This window comes from Amaranthus tricolor, chromosome 8, assembly GCF_026212465.1.
Source record: "Amaranthus tricolor cultivar Red isolate AtriRed21 chromosome 8, ASM2621246v1, whole genome shotgun sequence".
NCBI lineage: Eukaryota > Viridiplantae > Streptophyta > Magnoliopsida > Caryophyllales > Amaranthaceae > Amaranthus > Amaranthus tricolor.
In genome coordinates this window covers 28,354,977-28,376,424 of record NC_080054.1, presented here as the reverse complement: position 1 = coordinate 28,376,424, position 21,448 = coordinate 28,354,977, and the positions used below count along the sequence as shown (strand labels likewise).

Below are 21,448 nucleotides of genomic sequence, written 5' to 3'. Positions count from 1 at the left end.
AACAATTCATGTAGAGATTTAGAGAGACAGTATCGCAACAGGATATCACTTTGGAATAGACTGTGCGGCGTACAACAACCACAACATAATAACACCGCCGAAGATGCAGTCAATTTAGATACTCCATAGTACAATGTTGTGTAGCCTACACGTTGATTGTATTTATTGTACTGATTGTACTTAGTGTTTTCATTTTATTAATTGTATTCATTGTAGTAATTGTATTTATAGTATTCATTCCATAATTAAGTTCGTGAATAAATATGTTAGTGAATCAAACGCAACACGTAATAATAAAAATTCTTCATTAATACAAACATAAATGTCTATGAAGGGTTGTGCCCTCTAAACTCTTGCCATTCGGCAAACACATCTCTAAGTTCATCCAAATACAAATCAGCAACCTATCTTTCCCGGGGCGTTATATTAACAACAGCTAACATCCTGAGCAATGGCGCGAGTCGAGTTGAAAATTCAGCTGCAAACTGTACAAACAAAACAATTGTATTACCAAAAAATTAGACAACAATTTCGGTAATGACACATAAAAATGAAACAGATAAATAGAAAACACTAACGTATTCAACTTTGTTATCCGTTGCACCAAACGCAACAGTAGGTCCTTCACCGGGGATGAGAAATGTGTGGGAAAACACTCTAAACCAGCCGATATACTCAGGGATAGCCTCTGATGGAACAGATGCTCGATGCAGTGCCTGATCACCAACACGGGCACAATAGGGGAACCTACTCCACATCTCCGCATGCATAGACGGAGAAGCGAATGTCACTGAATAAGAACCCTGTGCTGGTCGCAGAGCTTGGGTAGGTCTCAACGGAGGGGGGGGGGAATAGCCCGTACAAAACCAAGCTGTCTGACTGTCCTCTCTGGCAAATACACCTCCACGATATCAAAATAGGTGATACACCCGATATAGGCGGTGCGTGGGTGCTCGTTCAATAAAGCCCTAGGAGAAGTCATGTACGGAGTCCATTCCACCTGCTTACAAAGAAAATTAACATAAACAACATAATATAAAATTAAAATAATTAGTATAACGATGTGTAAGGTCATGTACAAAACCTATGTCTCTGTCATGGAGTCCAGTATACTCCTACAGTCTCTCAGTCTGCTCAACTCATGAATTGGCTTCTCCGGGGACCACATCTCTGCCTTAGTCTTGTTAGGCATATCAGCTTGATGAGGATGGGGGTGGAAGGATGGGAATTACTCGTAAATCCATGTCTGCAACAGTGTCAGACAACCAGCAATAGTCTTGCACCAAATCCTTGTCGCCATACCTAGTTGGCGATACATGTTAGCCAGCGTCACTGCACCCCAAGCAATCACTAGTGGAAAAAACCTCGTTTGCTGCGGTTTTTTTGCCATTATTTGCTGCGGTTTTGGCCCCCAGCAATAGTGATAGCAGCAAAATGTCCTACTTTAAATGTTGCGGTTCAAAACCGCAGCAAATAAGGGCATTATTTGCTGCGGTCATGGGCTAAAACCGCAGCAAATAATGGGTGTTATTTGCTGCGGTCATGGGCTAAAACCGCAGCAAATAATGGGTGTTATTTGCTGCGGTCAGGGGTAAAACCGCAGCAATAAGTGTCTTTTTTTTTTTTTTCTTTTTCCGTTTAATCCTTATAATAATGCAATAATATTACAATGTAATAACAGTGATTAATCCAATGATAATCACAGATAATCAACATTAATCTCTTTGTAATAATAAACTCTCGCTCGTATATATATATAATATAATATGTACGTACATATATATATATATATATATATATATATATATATATATATATATATATATATATATATATATATATATATATATATATATATATATATATATATATATATATATATACATTAAATAAACTATAAAAAATAATCAATAGTAATTACAATTTATCAAGGACAAATATTAGCAAGATACACGACAATCTTGTCTTTTAATTCGCGCATCTTTTCACTTCTCAAAGCGCGTGTTTCCCTCGGAATGTCGTTTAAAACCTATATTATAATATTAAAATAAAAGCTATTAATATAAAAACATTAGATTTTACCAATAATATATTTAATTAAGAACGTAACAAATACTTACGGCATCTATATTTTCGACTCCAAATTCCTTCACGGAATTTATAATATCGTCCATAAACTTCAGCACGTAGTAGCCGCAGTCAACGGAAGAAGGAGGTTGTTGAAAGCACTAAGAGAAAATAGAAGTTAGTGTCAAAAACGGTTAAAAACGCATAAAATCGCAACTTAACACATAAATTCTAGAATATGACTATGATTTTCAATTCTAACAACTTCTACACAATAATATATACCAAATAGTGTTGTGTGCCAAGTTTCGTGCAAAACAAACAAAGTTTGAGCTACTTTACGTGCGGAATTGACAAAAACGCTTAAAAACGCATAAAATCGCAACTTAACTTCTAATTTCTAGCATATGACTATTATTATCAATTCTAACCATTTCAACACAATAATATATGCCAAATAGTGTTGTGTGCCAAGTTTCGTGCATAACAAACCAAGTTTGAGTACTTTACGCGCGAAATTCACAAAAACGCTTAAAAACGCATAAAATCGCAACTTAACTTCTAATTTCTAGCATATGACTATTATTATCAACTCTAACCATTTCAACACAATAATATATGCCAAATAGTGTTGTGTGCCAAGTTTCGTGCATAACAAACCATGTTTGACCTACTTTACGCGCGAAATTCACAAAAACGCTTAAAAACCCATAAAATCGCAACTTAACTTCTAATTTCTAGCATATGACTATTATTATCAAGTATAACCAATTCAACACAATAATATATGCCAAATAGTGTTGTGTGCCAAGTTTCGTGCATAACAAACCATGTTTGACCTACTTTACGCGCGAAATTGACAAAAACGCTTAAAAACGCATAAAATCGCAACTTAACTTCTAATTTCTAGCATATGACTATTATTATCAATTCTAACCATTTCAACACAATAATATATGCCAAATAGTGTTGTGTGCCAAGTTTCGTGCATAACAAACCATGTTTGACCTACTTTACGCGCGAAATTGACAAATAAAAACGCGAAATTGACAGCATCAAACTAGTGACCAGACCACCTTGCACGACACGTGGAGACCAAACCTATGCATCCAGGACCTATGCTAAAGTGGAAATGAAATCTTGGTACTTGGATCTAGCTATCAAGGTCCTAAAACCATTCTAACAATCCCCGTGGACTCCTAGAAGCTGAGCCGAAGGAGGGCTGGTCGACAGTTTGCTAGATCAGAATTTTGTTTAAGTGTTTGTGGTTGTTTCGTGTTCTTTTCATGATCGTTTGTAGTTTTTGACTGTGTCATTAATCAAAGCTTACGCACAACATTAATCCTTGCATAACCAAGGCCTTAATCAGCCCTGGTTTCGCATCAAAACCAAGTTTGAGTACTTTACGCGCGGAATTGACAAAAACGCTTAAAAACGCATAAAATCGCAACTTAACTTCTAATTTCTAGCATATGACTATTATTATCAATTCTAACTATTTCAACACAATAATATATGCCAAATAGTGTTGTGTGCCAAGTTTCGTGCATAACAAACCATGTTTGACCTACTTTACGCGCGAAATTCACAAAAACGCTTAAAAACCCATAAAATCGCAACTTAACTTCTAATTTCTAGCATATGACTATTATTATCAAGTATAACCATTTCAACACAATAATATATGCCAAATAGTGTTGTGTTCCAAGTTTCGTGCATAACAAACCATGTTTGACCTACTTTACACGCGAAATTGACAAATAAAAACGCGAAATTGACAGCATCAAACTAGTGACCAGACCACCTTGCACGACACGTGGAGACCAAACCTATGCATCCAGGACCTAGGCTAAAGTGGAAATGGAATCTTGGTACTTGGATCTAGCTATCAAGGTCCTAAAACCATTCTAACAATCCCCGTGGACTCCTAGAAGCTGAGCCGAAGGAGGGCTGGTCGACAGTTTGCTAGATCAGAATTTTGTTTAAGTGTTTGTGGTTGTTTCGTGTTCTTTTCATGATCATTTGACCAAACCTATACAAAACCCATAAAATCGAATTTGTGTACCTTACTACTATCCATTTTGGAAATGTGGCTCTGGATGTAGATCCCATTTGTCCACGCACTCTTTTCATTGCGCTGAAACGCATGGGAAAAGTAATACCATTTATATATATATATATAACACTTAATTAAATCAAATTGGTAAAATAATTAATATTACGTACGCATTCAACAATGCTTTGAATCTTGTGTTGCGAGGTAGGCTGTTAGGTTTTTGTAATGAGTCGAAGACGTGCACGGTGTTCGTTAAAGGACATATGATCAAAAGTATCCAATGCAAACTACAAACACAAATTTAAAATCAACAAATTAGAGATTAGGTGACTTTAAAAATCAAAAGATAAGTTCAATTTCAAAAATAAAACTCCCTCCTCACCATGCCAAACCCAAACATGATATTGAGGCCTAAACCCACGTCGAAGTATGTGCTCCCTAAGGATATCAACACTATCTACCTTTGATACATTGCCACAACTGACACATGGGCAATAAAAACCAACTCCCCCCGTCCTAACTTGATGTTCAACCGCAATACTACAAAATTCTAATACGCCATCAATAAATTCCGACGATTCAATGCTTCCATACATCCAAGAACGATCGTTTGTCATCCTAATTAGTGTGATTAATTGATTCAAAACAAAATTAATACACAACTTTTAAACATATATACTTAACGAACTCTAAATAACCACAAAATTAAGTAATAATCATTCATTTAACACTAATTACCAACATAACATTGTACATTTCATGAAATTGAAACCACATATCATCCCCATTACCAACATAAAATACCAACAATAACAAAACAGGCCATTGAATTAATATGATGCCCTCGAAATGATTGAACATGAGCACTTTAGAAGAGAAACCACATCAAAATAACATTAACTGATATACTCATACATCAATGAACTCCAAGTAACTAAATGTTTTTTCATATTTGCAAATAACACAGTAACAAACGAACACAGTAACAAATTCATAATTTTCGTAATTTGCAAATAACAAGACCAAATTTTTTCATATTTGCAAATAACATCAATAAACGATTTTCGAGTTTTTTCATACATCAATACTCATACATCAATAAACGAACAAATTCAGATTTACAAATAACAAGTTTTTTCATAATTTTCGAGTTTTTTCATGAATATCTTGCAAAACTTAAATGCTTAACAAATTAAAAGGAGAAAAAATACCTTAATGTCGTGGGTTTTGAAGATGAACAAGACCAAATTTCGTGGGTTTATGAACCAAATTTCGAGTGTTTTTCAATAATGGTGGGTTTGAAATGATTTTATGTTTTTTAGAAGAAAATGAAGATGAAGAATGAAATGTTGAATGGCGAAAATGGTGCGTTTATTGCTTGAGTCGAGGTTTTTCAATGGGTTTGTGAGAAGAGAATGGCGAAATGAAAAGAGAATGGCGGGCTTTATTTGTTATACTTGTATTTTGAGAAGTTGAAGAAGCGTGCTGTGAACGGTTACTTTTCGTTAAGGCTTTTTTTTTTATTTTGATGAAATTGAACGGTTATTTAAGGTTATTTGCTGCGGGCCCTAGCCAACCGCAGCAATAAATGCTTTTTTTTTTTAATTTTGCTATTTGTTAACGGTAGAATGGGGTATTTGCTGCGGTCAATCAACAAAAACCGCAACAATTAGTAATTTTTTTTTTTTTCCAAATCTTTTTCCCATTTATTGCTGCGAATATACTAAAACCGCAGCAAATGTTGAGCAGCAAATACGTTTTTTTCCACTAGTGAATCTCATCCTGATCAGCAGTCACAGCAAGTATAGGGTGAGGCCGCATCCCGACTCTAGTCTTGTCCACCAGCAGCGTGGAACCCACTATAGCCATGTAATATGCAGTAGTCTGAGTCTCCAGAGACTGAGAATGGTGGCATAACTGCAACATTTCACCAACGTTAATGCTCCCGCTAGTGAAGTACCCCTTCTTACGCAGCTCCGAAGTTGGCTCCCCAAACAGACCGGCCAGGCCAAGCTTCTAGTCACCATCAGCAGGTTCAGCGGGAAGTGAACTGTCAATGCCAACTCCTAAAATGCGTTGCACGTCGTGCAACATTATGGTCATCTCCCCCCATGGCATGTGGAAGGTGTTGGTATCAGGCTGCCACCTCTCCACAAAAGGCCGTAATAAGAGCACTATCAATGTGATGGTGCATTATGTACGACATATGACCTAGAGGAGTGGCAGGTAACACCATGTACAGCTCATCAGACATGTCCTGCCGTCTGATAATCGCCTCCAACGTCCTCTTCGCTACGTGCCCACCGTAGCCGGGTATTAAACTAGTGTCAATAGGGCCCCCGAGCTGAGGTGATGTGATCAACCAGTCCATATCTGCGGACTGTGAGCGCCTCCTCCCCCGTGGAGCCGCATCCTCAACCTGGCTGACTCCTGCGTGATCTGAAGTGCCAACCGTGCCATGCCCTCTAATCTTAAATTGACCGGCATGCCCTCTCACGAGCATCCAATCAACAGGATGCCCGACAGACTCATCCTAACCGATAGACTCTTCCCAACTGAAAGACTCGTCGTAATCAGTTTCATCATCACCTGTGTCGACCGTATTACTACGCAGGCTAGTCTGGCGCTCCAAGTGACTACGCACATGGTCTAGGGTACTCGAACGTTGGGACTTGGGCCTGACTATGTCTGGCCGCCTGTTCCTGTCTGGCTCACCTTGCAAAACTCGTAACCCCCTTCTCATGGGAATCCCCTCTCAGTAAACTCGGCCTAGAACTATTGCAGCTCAATAACCCTCTAAAAAGCCTTTTCCTTTTCCCTGATTTCCAGTCATTTACTACAATTTTCATATTTTAATAAACTATTAATAAAAAATTAAAAGCATAAAAAAATACATTAAGTTATATTCATTTTAATTACACTTACAATATTAATTTAATTAACATTTAAGTAAATTTAATAAACACTTACAATCATATAAATTATTCACAACTAAAATAATTCACACATATAAACAAATAAACAATTATATTATTAAAAAATTATTAAACATTTAAATAAATTATTTAAATTCAAAACTAATTATTATAATAATATTATCATAATATAATAATATATTAAAATAAAATAGTTTATTACAACATTTATTAAATAATAGTAACTTAAAAAATAAATTAAATACACAAAAGAAATTTCAAAATTCAAAAAAAAAAATAAAATTACAAGTCGTACAAAAAGTGCTATTGAACCTAGGAGGAGTCGCACAAAAAGTGCGACTCTTCCTAGGTTCAGTCGCACTTTTTGTGCGACTCGTAATTTTTTTTTTTAATTTTGAATTACATTAAAATAGAAATTATCTCGAGTTTTTGTTAAAGACTCCTCCTAGATTCAATCGCACTTTAGCTCCGATTAATTTTATGTGTAAATTTTGTGTTTTTTGAAGTGATAAAAATGTTACTGAGTGAGTTTGAAATGTTTTATAGAAGTTTTAAAATTTTTAAATCTAAAGTTATTTTCATCATTTTATTAAATTAATTTAAAATAGGAGTGACTATAAAATAGAAATAGTAGCACAAAATAAAAATGGGTAAATTAGGTTACCATTTGACAGGTCCACAGTTTCCAGAAAGAATATCTCAATCTCTTTATTAATTTCTAACTCTTTTTTTTCTTAACTTTGTAGGTTTCCGATTTTTCCTCCCTTTTCATTTCCCCCAATTATAAAAACCTATCATTTATTCGCTTTTAAACTTCTTTGTGGCAGACTTTCTCTCTCCATTTTTCCTTTTCTAAACTTATTTTCTCTCTCTTATTCATACTCTCAAAAAATCAATATTTTCTCCAATAATTTATTACTTTTTTTCAGTCAAATCAATTTGATCCAGCTTCATAACTGCAAACCCTGTCTGCTTCTTCCTATTCTTCTATCTGGGTCAGGTCATCTTCACCATTAAAATTTCATCGTTTTATTCATTTATAATTAAAATTAATATATAATCTCTGGGTATGCAATTTTTAGATTTTTGAAGATAAAAATCTCATCTTTTTTGTGAAAAAAAAAAGATGAAGATGGGTGGTAGTTTAGAGGTATCTGATGAAGTATTGGGAACTTTTGCACCAATTATTGTGTATTGGGTATACTCTGGGATTTATGTGTTGATGGGTTCTTTAGATAAATATCGTTTACATTCAAGGAAAGATGAAGATGAGAAGAATTTGGTGTCTAAATCTACTGTTATTAAGGGTGTTATTCTTCAACAAACTGTTCAAGCTATTGTTGCTATCATTCTCTTTGCGGTTAGTTTCTTTTTTTGCTTTTAATTTGATCCAGTTTTCTGTGTTTTTGGTATTGATTGATTGTTTGATGAATTAGACAAGAGGGTTTTATTTGATTTTGAAAATTTGATTTTGTAATTAGCTTTGGGTTTAATTGGTTTAACTTAACTTGAATTGTTTTTTACCTTTGATTGTAGCATGATGATGAGAATGATTGTGGTTGCTTGAATTTGTGTGGTTGAACTGAATGTTTCCGAGTTGTTCATGGGTGGTATTGTACTATTGTTGCTTACTTCCTCCGTGCCATTTGAATTTGCTACATTATATTGTGGATTAACCCCCACTTTGATTTGAGCAATGCAGTACATTCAATAAGAGTATATGTTTTGTTCTTAGTTTATGGCTATTTAGTCCATCTTACTTAGGGCTTATGATGTGCTTAAAATAGTCTTGATATTCTATATACCATGGGTACTTCACTTGATACTTGTAACCTTTCACAGATTACTTCCCTCATTACTCTTACGGCCCGTTTGGTAGGTGGCATTAAACGGTGGTAATGAGAATGAAAACTAGTGTAATTTTAGTTGAAAAATCTATTGCTTGCTTGATGGTCATGCTTGTCCAACTTCAATCATCTCGTGTTTTTTTTCATAAATTTCATTCTAATGTATTACCAATTGAAGAGGTGGTATATTATTCGGTGGTAATGGAAATTTGTAAAAAAAAAAAAAGATTTTTGTAATCAAAGTTTCACCACCATGGGAATGACGTAGAACTTTTGATGAAATTTTACACTATAAATCATTTTCATTACCACTATTTAGTACCACTAACCAAACTGGCCGTTAAGGGTGCTCATGAGTGTGTGCTGGTACCTGTTCTATGCCATCTATAATAACTTTTAGATCATCTGATTTTTATAGCTGTTTGTGTCCTGTGTACCCAACTCGGTGTACTAGAATTGGTAAGATTGAGTATGCCTCCCTATGGAAAATGGTAAATTAATGAAGTATAAAATTGTGGCTTAATAACAAATACCCCTACCAAGGAAAGAGTATCTGTGCAAAAGAGCCAATTTTGATGAAAAGTTCTTTTAAAAAAGATGTCTGGGATCTCTTCTAGGAGATGTGACATTCGTTTATAAGCTTTGAGACGAGGAATCTAACTGAGTATCAAGTGCAAACACATTATCTCCTACTCACTGGGAACTAGAAAGTGGAATGAATACTATGAGTAGTGCTTAAGTTGATAAATTTATAGTGGGAAAGAATTTGAATTTGTAGGATAGGCTTCACCAGCTTTTCTTCAAATGGGAATAAGAAACGGTTGGCAAGTATGTGATTGGTTTGTAATTATAAGCGACGCATATCTCTGATGAAAGTAACTCCAAAGTGATTCTGATTGGGCCGGAAGGATATAGTACAATGACCATGAGTAGCTAATTCTCATTCTGTTTGAGTTGGCCTGTAATACAAATGTTTATTTTTAGTAAGAGGAAGGCGTTTTTTGCAGGGAAAATACAATTTTAGAAAACGTTTTTTGGCAGTACCTTGCATCCCACCTAAAAGTGATCCGTTGCAGTTGAACTTCTTGGTGTGTGCAATTTAATAGGGACTATGAGGATCATAATGTTGTTTATTATTTTGTAGCTGATGAACTTGATGAGGGAAATGGTGGAACTCATTGAGAATGAAGGGTTGATGTTGTTTGCTGTGTTGCACTTGTTGCTTTTTGTTATTGAATTATAACTGAAAAGAAAATTTTCACATCCTTAGGACACCAGGCCATAATTATATCGTTTTGAAATTTGACATACAGTAAACACCATAGTTTGTTTTCTTATGATAAATCCTATGGCTTTATGACCTTTGGACATGTGATTATCTGTACTTATATAGTGTACCAATAAAGATTGCAAGACCTATATTTTGTGTGAAGTCTTGTTGTAATTTTGATGATTTTTCTGTCCATCTCGGTCTTCTCACATAATTCCATTATTCCATTACCTCAATGCAGTTAAGCAATTCCCACCTAGGCAAGGCCTTTCTTTTTGTGGGGGAGAGGGGGAGGGGTTCGAGCTTTTCATATATTTTAATACTCTATGACGGAGATAGACCCCAAAAATATTTTTGTCAATTGGTTGAGCAACACCAGAGCACACACTATTGTATGCCCTTTTTGAAAATAAAAAACATTCTTGAGCCATCAAATGCTACCTCTGCATTGCATGTGGATGTTACCTCCTGCCTCCACACACGTACGTTGTACCCAAAACCCATTGCTTCTGTTTAGATCCCTTCCTTATTTTGTTTCAAAGATTTAATACCAATGTCAAAGTCTCAATCCGTAAAAGATAGGGTCAGCCACTTGTATCAAGAATTTCAATTACTATCATCATTCCCAAATGTTTTCTTTTCGGTTCACTTTATAAAATGACATGTGCTTGTATAAGTCTAGGCTTATCATATGCCTTCGCAGTTGTCATTAGGCATGGCCACGGTCCGGGTTGGTCCGGTTCCGTTCCGGTTCCGGTTCCACCCGGTTCCGGTTCCATTTGGAACCTGTCGCGAACGGTTCCGGTTCCGGTTCCGGTTCCGGTTCCGGGCGGTTCCAAACGGTTCCTTGGCGGTTCATGAGGCGGTTCCGGCGGTTCCAACTCACGGGACGGGCGGGTCGGACCATCGGTTCCATTTTAATTTTTTCTTTAAATTTTTGTATAATAAAAAAATACTATAATATCGCGGACGTACCTTTGATGATTACTTGATTATTAGCGAAATTCATTGCATGTCAAGTTGTCATCGTTATTGAAATATTTACTAAAAAGAATGGAAAAAAATAAATTAATAAGAAACGAATCAATGATAATGTCGATAAAGATGATTAATAAAAAAAGAGGGAGAAAATGGACTTGAACCTAGTACCCAAATGAATACTAAGCTGCCTACGTATCCCGAAGGAATCAAAGCCCACGTAGTTCTTTGTCATACCTTTTATTTATAGTTGTTGAGTGTTGATTCATCGTTGTCGCTTGTCGGATTGATCCTATTCGTCTTCGTCATCATCATGTGGTTGATTAGATGCTTCCGCTGACTCTCCTCCTGACGATGATGAAGTTGTATCCATCATCATCCATGGATCATCATCGTCGTCTTGATCATCATCGTTCCTTAGTCCTTGTGTTCGAATCTCCGCTTGATCCCAATCTTTCTTGCAAACACATATTTGAATACTATGTGGAGCAAGACGAGATCGCTTTTCGTCCAAAACTCTTCTACCTGCACTAAAAGCAGACTCCGACGCAATAGTTGACGCGGGAATTGCAAGGATATCCTTTGCAATTCTCGATAAAATGGGAAATTTAAAAGATTTTTCTTTCCACCACTCCAAAATATGTCTATTTCAAAGTGGTGTTTAAGATAACTATCTAGTTCTAAATATGTGGTCGAGGAAGAAGAAGATCCTACAAAACTATCATCTTGAGTCATTATGTTAGCTATTACTGAATTATAGAAAGTGGGACGAGCCGAAACGCTAGCACGCCTAGACATATCGCGTTTCGGGTTATATACACTAGCGTAAAAATCATAGAGTTCAGCTAAATATTTTTTACATGTTCCTACATAATATTGTACATCAGAAGACGGACGATCTAACGAGTGATAATAAAATCCTATTACTTTAGTTAGGACCTCAGTTTTAAAACGTGATTCCAAAATGGTTGCGATTCCATAAATATAAGGAAAATCGGTAAAATATGATTTCCATTTTTCCATCATATCTGCAAGAATCGGCCTTAATTGTGGGTTAGTATATTCATGTGTATGTTTAAGTAGATGATAAAAAATAGTAATACATTCACTTATTCATAGCGCATTGATTCGTATAATTTAATTGTGCGTCTTTTAAGAGTGCTCCTAGGGATTGCTCTATATTGTGGTTGCAAAGTTTTTCTATTGAGACGCTCGTATGCCCTACTTTCACCGTGGTTAAAAGGCAATTCATCACAAGTTACATACCTAGAAAATTCATCAATCATGTCATTACGATTGTATCTAAAAGGCATACCTGTGTTGGGAATGTCCCATTGTGTCTGTCGGCTTCCACTTGTGGTCCCGCTGCCGTTTGCTGCATGAGTTTCTTTTGTGATTCCATGCTTCTTTGCCAAATGTTTGTTAAAAGATCCCGTTCCACCACCTAACACGTATTCACAAAACACAATAAATAAATGTTTATAAAATATGAATATATAATGTATGAATGTATTATGTATGTATAAAAAACTTAAAAAGTATTTACCTCTGGTGAAACTGTATGAAACTAAGGGCTTTACTCCTTGACTTTCACAAATTTGACAAGTGCATAAGAAAATATCTGGATTCTCGGTTGGTTCTTTTGTGAAATACGACCACACATGTGAAACAGCTCTACCACTAGGAGGTGGCATTGCCGGAAAAGGTTGTCTTACTGGTTCATCTTCATCTAAATAAATAATTTAAAATTATAAAACTATAATTAAATAAATAAATAATTTAAAGTTTAATTAATTTGAAGAATAATATTATAAAACTAACCGATAGTTTGGAAATTGACTCGTTTACCACGAGCTTGTCTTTGTTGTTGTTGTTCTCCTTGTTCTTCATGTAATCTTGTTGATGACTGTCGAGATATATGTATCCCAATTGGGGTCGTTGGTTCCTCTTCTTGTTCTTCTTCTTCATCAATTTGTATATCTCTTTCCACTTCTTCTGCATAATTATGTAACTCCGGGTCGTACCCTTCCGGATAATTATGTTCATAATTATAATTACTAATGGAGGGTGTTGTTGATACCGACGGAGTAGAAGTGGCCTTTCTTTTGGAGGAACTGGAACCTCCTAATGATTTTGCCACTTTAGTAACTTTTTTTGTGGCTTTTTTCAAAAATGAAGACATGATTGATAATAATTGCGTAATTAAAGAATTAAGTAGAGAGAGTAAGTAGAGAGAGTAGGAGAAGAGATGAGTTGTGAATGAAAATGATTGAAAGTGATGAGTATATATAGAGTAAAGTGCAACGGCTATAAAACGGTAACAAACGGCTAGTTTTGGCGAACCGGTTCCATGGAACCGGTGGGCCGGTTCAACCGGACCGGTTCCGGTTCCGGTTCCAGAACCGGTTCCATGGAACCGTTGAGCCGGTTCAACCAGACCGGTTCCAGAACCGGTTCCATGGAACCGTTGGACCGGTTCTCCCGGACCGGTTCCGGTTCCAAACCGCGGGTTTTTTTACCCGGTTCCGGCAATTTTTTTCCGGCGGTTTCACGGTTTCGCGGTTCGGAACCTGTCGCAAACGGTTCCGGTTCCGGATCCGGTTCCAAGCGGTTCGGGACCGGTTCGGTTCCGGGTAACCCGCCCCGTGGCCATGCCTAGTTGTCATCAAATCACCTTTGGTCTCTTCTTTATTTAAACTGTACGGCTGTACCAAGCTCTAACCTTTCACTATCTTTCCCTTTTTTGAGATACTTTTCCTATTTCAGCTATTATATAGATTTAAAATTACAAAAGAATAAAACAAATTTCTATAATTATGTCTATAAGTGGAAATATAATTGTATAATATTTTGCTTTTAGATTGGTTTTATCTTCGCAAATGTCTGATCTATCTCACGTATTAATGCTTCAGACCTTGAGAATTTGTAGACCGTTTTAGTTTCTTAAAGTGAAGGCTGTGTCCTTGTAAACATAGTTTCTCTCTTTTTGGTGTCGTGATTTGAGCAGTGGGCTCAAATTGTCCTTTATTGTTGTACTGTTCAGTTTGTTGTCTGACTTGACTCTCTTCAATGGTATGAATGATTCATGATAATATATGTTGTAGTATTTTGGTACTTGTAGCTGTGTAACTTGTTCTCTATTTCTGCTTCTAACGTCAACCTGTTCACAGTAAACGTTTCTGTATATGAATCCTTTCATGATCTTGATTTTCACATTTTTAGTATTAATCATAGTTGTTTATTCTCACATTTCTATGTGAGATTGCCTACTCAATCTTGCTGAAAGAGAGATTCTTTATCAAACCTCACAGCTTTGGTGTGTACTCTTCCACATTTCCACTAGACACAGTGTGGCCATACTTCCTTGAATGGAGGAGTAGATGGGACTCACTTCACTAAGCTGGTGGACCAAAAACATACTCCCTTTCAAGAGTTTAGTAATAGAATGAGTTTGCGGTCTTTACACCAAGTGTCACATGATTTGCTAATCCTCTCGCGAATCACAATCGAAAAAAGCAAATTGTGGTCGACTTTAGGCTATTTATGAGCCATTTTGAGTAAACCGCAAATTCTAAAAACAAACTAGTTAACAAATTATGTTACACTGTTCACACCATTGAGTATGATTACACTATCTCCAATACACTCATAGTCTCACTAGCAACTTGCAACGTAATCCCATTATTATACCACCGCTACAACATTTTCTTGTCTCCTATCTCTGAGTCCCCTGGCTGACTTGGTTTTCTCTAGTTCTCCTTGACTATGGTGGGGCAATAAGGAGATAGAAAATAGATATAGAGGAGTAGAGGTGATTTTTTAATTGAACACATGCTTTCAGGTTTTGGGTTTGTACGAGTTTACCATGGCAAAGGAATTTAGATAAGTTTACATTAGTTTATCAAATCTTAAATTTGTTGAGTGATTTAGGATGTAGTCCTTAGTTATAGTGACTTTGGTCCACATGACCTTAGCTACTTCTTTAAGGACAGAAAATCGACATGGTAACTAGTCCTGGTTTTTTGGTCCGGTCATCATTTTTTGATCAAGTCATCTGGTGTTGATCGACCCAGGTGAAGGGTTTTAATATTTTTCCTACCACTAAATATTTTCAAGAATATTATCGGTTTTTAATTTTTACAAAGTTAATTATTCTTTTAATAATAGAACAATGTACACTAAGGCCTCAATGTGAAAGAATATTGATCCAAAACACAATTTGATAGGTATCGGGCTCTAACCAAAATGATGACATGGAACTCAAAAAATTGCCCAAACTCACAAGTTAATATGGGTTGGGTTTGATTTTGGTCGGGGTTCATTCACTATTATCTGAGTTTTGTTCGGGTTAGGTCGGTTTTGGATCATGGGTTAATTTTTTTGGTTATGATCCACTATTGTTTTGTCGAGTTACGATTCTAGTTTGAGTTGCATCAAAATATGACATGTTAAGAGAAAGTAAAATTGCTATAAAGCAAGTGGGATAATTTTATTTCGGCATGGGACAATCTCAAATGGACTACTATAAAAAGCAAGTGAAGCAAATTGAACGGAACAAAGGTGTATAAACTGGTATATAAATAGTAAATATTCTTCACCTGATATATATATATATATATATATATATATATATATATATATATATATATATATATATATATATATATATATATATATATATATATATATATATATCCATTGAGAAGGGGTTGAAAATGAGAAGGGTAAGAAGGACTTTATACAAAATAAAAATAATCTATGGTCACGATTCAGCCAAAAACTCATAATTATAAAAGTAACTATGTTACACAGAAAGGTAACTATGAAATAGTTTTTAAAATGTACTTAATTTATAACATAGTATCTTTTTTGTATATATAAAAGCCAAACAAAATCAAACAAAAATCCTTTTCACCCTTCTCATTTTAAAATCCTTCTTATTTGATCCTGTATCTATATATATATATATATATATATATATATATATATATATATATATATATATATATATATATAAAGAAGTTTAAGTGAGAACCATTCTTATATGAGAACCGTGAGAAATTAATTTGCCTGACAAAAAAGTGTTACTTTTTTGCTAAAAATACGTTACTTTTAAGCAATAAAGTGTTACTTCAAGAAAAAAAAATTCTGAAAAACACTCAAAATAAGGTGTTACTTTTAACATAAAAAAGTGTTACTCTTCGGAAAAAATTGTGTTATTTTGTATTTATATTTTTTTTTGAAAGTAACACTTTTTTGCTAAATAAGACCATATTTTTTTATAAACAAAAGTAACGTTTTTTGTCCAAAAGTAACACCTTTTCTGTGAAAAAGTAACACATTTTTATCGGAGAGATTGGTTCTCACGGTTCTTATATAAACTTGACCCTATATATATATATATATATATATATAGATATATATATATAATTCTTTGATTTTGAATTATGACGTACTAAAGTCAATATGTAGAAATTAGTTCTTCCTCCGTTCCAAATTAGTTGCTATATTGGCAAAAATAGCACTATTTATGTATCACTCTTAATTTGTGATTAGTTTTTAATCCATAGGTTAAAATATAGTCAAGTGAGATCTTGTTTGATTCATCTCATTGCAAAGATTATTAATATCAAATTTTTATAATTTCTTATTATATATAATTAGAGATGGTATTGGACTACATGAAAAAGCAAAACGTTAGGAAGGAAGTATTCATTATGGTTTATATTGTCCTGATCAGTGAAGCTGCATCACAGATTCATTTTCGTGATCCCCTGACTTCTGGTGCTAGTTTGTGTGTGGCCTGAGACTAATGTCTTGGCTGCCCTGCTTCTGTGTAGATAGAATTATTTTTGCTACCTAGTTCGATAAGTTCTCTGCGATCGACAAGTTGATTGAATATTTGAGGAAGTCCAAGTTTTTCCGTTGAGGGGCCTGATTCCTTTTTACTTTCCAAAATTTTATTTGTTATTCAGCAATGCATGGTGTGCATTCTTTAGTAAAGTTTCTTCCCTTTGAGTCTTGTCTGAATTCCGACAGTTTTTGTCAGTTTTTCTTAACTTGCAATTGTCCTGTCTTTTTATATGGTAAATGAAATCCTTTGTGTCGTTCAGGGGCAGAACTAGAAAACAAATTTTTGGAGGACAAAAAATTATTTCTTTTAGAGGGGCCAAAGATTTTTTTTTGGGGTGGTAGCCGCCGGCTCTCTTGTGCTCCGCCCTGTATGCTTAACGTTCTGGTTTTCAGAATTAAACGTCTTGTAATAGTTGTGTTTTCACCTTTTCTGGGTTTCTCGCTGACTAAAAATGCTTTCAACGTAGGTGACAGCAAGTGCTGATGAAGCTTCGAAAGAGCAAAGAACATCTCTGATTGTTCTTATTTGTCAAGTTATAGTAGCCATGATCGTCTTAGATACGTGGCAGTATTTCATGCACCGATACATGCATCATAACAAATTCTTGTACCGCCATATCCATTCTCAGCATCACCGGCTTGTGGTCCCATACGCTTATGGGGCTCTTTACAACCATCCTTTAGAGGGACTTCTCCTCGACACTATTGGAGGAGCCTTATCCTTCCTTGTCTCAGGGATGTCCCCACGAACCTCCATATTCTTCTTTTCCTTTGCAACCATCAAGACAGTGGATGATCACTGCGGCCTGTGGCTTCCCGGCAACCTCTTCCATACCTTCTTCCAAAATAACACTGCGTATCATGACGTGCACCACCAGCTTTATGGTAGCAAATACAACTTCTCACAGCCGTTCTTTTCATGGTGGGACCGGATCCTAGGAACACACATGCCGTACTCACTAGAGCCTAGAGAAGGGGGTGGATTTGAGGCACGACCCAAAGATGACTGATGTTCGCTTCTGTATGTCATACTTGTACCACTATTCGCTAGTTCTCTAATTTCGTTTTGAGCTACCTTTTGGTATGTGTCGGTTTATGTAATTAATTCGTGTCTATATGAAGTTTTTTGACGCATGAGCAGACAATTTAATGGTATAGAGTTACGAAGTTCAGCATTACCTTCACCGGAATGGCTGCTGGTTTTTTCCGGCGTTCTGATTCATGTCATCTCATTTGTTGGATTATCAACAGTGTATTCATTTAATTAGTTCAAATCTTTCTAGATAATGATCATCAGAGTGTTATTACCCAATTGTTTCTTTATGACCGAAAAAAAACAGTTTAATGGAAGGATTGTTATTACCCAACAGAAATCGGTTACTAGTTGCTCTATGTTTCACGGCTTATTTTATGTTTTATGTTAGAAGTATTTATTTGGGTCATCAGGTTAATTTTGGTTAGGTGTTTTGGGCCTGCTCAAATTCAAGTCTTGTGTCTACATTGATTCTTACATTATTATAAATTTATTTTGAAGTTGGGTTAAGTTGGGATCAGTTCCGAGTAAATATCAGATTATCGGGTCTGTTTTGAACACCTTTATTTTACTGTTGTCTAATTAATTCCTTTTTATTCTTTTTTAATTCAGTCTATCAGTAAGATCGTTAAAAAGCCAAAAGTCAAAAGCTGTTCACTGTAGCTTATGAAAACCTGGCTTTAAAACTATACAAAATAATTTTTAGTTGTTTGACAAACCAAAATGTCAAAATCTAAAAACAAATAAAAAAAGTCATTTGCCAAACAAACCTAACTTTATTTTTCCGTGCATCTTAACCTTTCAGCTAGTCCCCTGAGAGACCATCTCTTTGAGAGACGTCTCTCAAGCGGTCAAACCCAACCCATTAAACCTTAACGTCCACTTACTATTTCCTTAATGCCTACTTAATTACATTATCATTAATGTCTACTTATAATATACTTAACGCCTACAGAAAAAGTACTTAAAATGACTACTTACAATATTTTTAATGTCTATCGAGAAATTTAGCCTACTAGAAACTAGCCTACTTAACCATATCCTTAATGCCTACTTATAATATACTTTATGCACACTGAGTAAGTATTCAAGTACTTGCAATATTCTAATTAAATGTCTACTTACAATATTCTTAATGTCTACTGAAAAACTTACTCTATATTTTCCTTTTTAGACCAGCCCAATTAAAAATGGTCACTCAAAGAGATCGTCTCTCACAAGAATTTGCTTTTACCTTTTTAGTTGATTGATTAAATTTTGAGCAATGGTGCACCAAAGGGGAGAAACTGATGTGTGACAAATGATACAATAAAAAATTGATTCAAAACAATAAAGAAGTACAAGCTACATACAGAAAAACAAGTACAAAATTCTGTCTAGTTTAGGAATTATAAGAACTAAAACATTTTTAGGTTCCTAAGTATTTAATGATCATAAGGACAAAATAATACATAAACATAGACAATACTAGCAATGATAAAAAGACAGCTATTGGATATTCAAAAGATCAGGGCTTAAAATTTGTCTTTGTCTATGACCAAACCCACCCATCTTAGCTTCAGCTTGGAACCTTGTAACAGGACCGAATGAATCCGAAAGCCTGTGTGTTCTGTGAGTCTCTGATTTCCCTCTAGGCGGAGTTCTTCGATGAACTTCTCTGGCAACATTCACAGCTTTCTGGCTCTTACACCCTAACAATTTACTAGCGACCGGTTTTTGAACCTCCTTATTCATATATGAGCCCGGTTTTGAGCCCATTCTATGTCGAGTTGAGTGTAACCCACTAGTTGTTTGATCTTCCGAATCAGAACCAAAAGAGAAATCTGCAGCACTAGCTGTGACAACACTCCACTCGATGCTAGCCTCGCTAGGAGCATACCTGGTTGTTGGGGTGACACTCCCATCCAAATGGAGTATCCGAGGGCTTTGCATAATCGGGTTTGCGGTGCATGATAGGCACTCGATCTCAAATAAGTCGGAACTAGCATCACTTTCCGTATCCTTATAAGTCTCGCTAGGAGCACCAGAAGTGTTCGATTCCTCTGTTCGTGGGATTGAATCCCACGCTAACATATTTAGCCTCTTTTGTAGGCTAAATCTTTTACTCCCCTCATCGAAATCACTAGACCTGAACACATCTAGTGATTTCCTCGTGTCCTCTACTTCCATAAGGGTTGGAGAATCTGAAACCGAGAAGATAAATGGATCCATGCTGTCCAATACTCGAAGCTTGTTCAGTCGTGTGATCTCAGCAGTGTCAAGACTTGTCTTGATTGATCTCGGTATCGCTTTACTATACCTCGATCCTAAGGGAACTTCACTGAACCCGACTTTGCTTACATGATCTGCAAAATCTCGATCAATATCGACAGATTTCTTTACACAACATGAGCACGAAAGTAATGAAATCATTCCTGCACCCTGTAGTTTGTTGTTATAATTATGATTTTTACTCTCGTTGTTAGTACTAATTCTCGATGGTGTTCTATGAAAACGCTTTAGAAGTGCACTCTGACTATTCGAGCTATACTCAGACTGACTGCTGTTAGGAGTTCGAGACTGAATCGATCTCGGTTTAGTGTGAACCCTGCTGCTGACTATACCAACCTGTTGTACATCAGTAAGATCTTCATCGTTTATTTCCATCATTTGACACTTTGTACTTCTTGACCTTATCGAGCTGTTATTCTTACGTGTTTCTATTATTATTCCACTGTTGAAGTACTTATCGGCACTAAAAACATCGATTTCTCCATCTTCAACCTTCTTTTCCCTCGGATTTTGGGGATGATCATGCTTGGGAGGTACTAAGGTTTGGCTCGACTCAACGAGGCTACGAATGTAGTTTTCCTCGGAGCTATTAAGGTAGGAGGAAAAGGAAGCTTCACGGATGGTAGTACAGTTATTGTCGGAGGGCCAAGAAGGCGGTAGGCGGGTGTTTGTGGATGATGAAAGTGAAGCCATACATAGAAGTAATTAGGAATGGATTTTTAGGCCAGTTTTAAGGATTATGAATAGATTGGAAATATGAAGAGGGTTCAAGATGTGAAAGATAATGACTCTACAAGAGAATTTAAAATAGAATGTGATAATATATATAAAGGGAATACTAATAACAAACTAACACATCAAATTGTGGCAGGCAGATGGCTACAAATACTGAAAATGACTAAACATTTAAGATGTCCAGGGAGTAAAAGGTGCAAAGGAGCTAATAATGGGTGGTAAAAAGCTTGAAGTTTCATAGAATTGGCTGCAACATTTTGTGCATGGATGATTTGATCAAAGTGCTATTCAAGCTTCAAAGTGTGTTGTCACTAGTTGGGGTGAATCCAGAAGATAATATGGGCCAAAACTCACCTTCACATATGTGCTGAGCTTGTTTCACTATTTTTATGTGTTATTATA

The 21,448-nt window shown here is 35.8% G+C and overlaps 2 protein-coding genes across 2 annotated transcripts; one reads left to right on the top strand and one right to left on the bottom strand.

Annotated features, from left to right (window-relative positions):
• Positions 1–7,812: 7,812 nt before the first annotated feature.
• LOC130821231 (sphinganine C4-monooxygenase 1-like) lies at positions 7,813–18,229 on the top strand. Its single transcript, XM_057686911.1, has 2 exons — positions 7,813–8,419; positions 17,475–18,229. Exons 1-2 carry the CDS (start codon positions 8,186–8,188, stop codon positions 18,015–18,017), a joined length of 777 nt encoding a protein of 258 aa, XP_057542894.1. The 5' UTR covers positions 7,813–8,185; the 3' UTR covers positions 18,018–18,229.
• Positions 18,230–19,334: 1,105 nt separating this feature from the next.
• LOC130821230 (protein PHYTOCHROME KINASE SUBSTRATE 1-like) lies at positions 19,335–21,448 on the bottom strand. The gene has a single exon (XM_057686910.1). It carries the CDS (start codon positions 21,002–21,004, stop codon positions 19,529–19,531), a length of 1,476 nt encoding a protein of 491 aa, XP_057542893.1. The 5' UTR covers positions 21,005–21,448; the 3' UTR covers positions 19,335–19,528.

Excerpts from the sequence above, each read along its gene's own strand:
- LOC130821230 (XM_057686910.1), bottom strand. The coding sequence starts at position 21,004 with ATGGCTTCACTTTCATCATCCACAAACACCCGCCTACCGCCTTCTTGG.
- LOC130821231 (XM_057686911.1), top strand. The coding sequence starts at position 8,186 with ATGAAGATGGGTGGTAGTTTAGAGGTATCTGATGAAGTATTGGGAACT. Across the intron at positions 8,420-17,474 it reads TTGCTATCATTCTCTTTGCG|GTGACAGCAAGTGCTGATGA; the intron begins GTTAGTTTCTTT and ends CTTTCAACGTAG.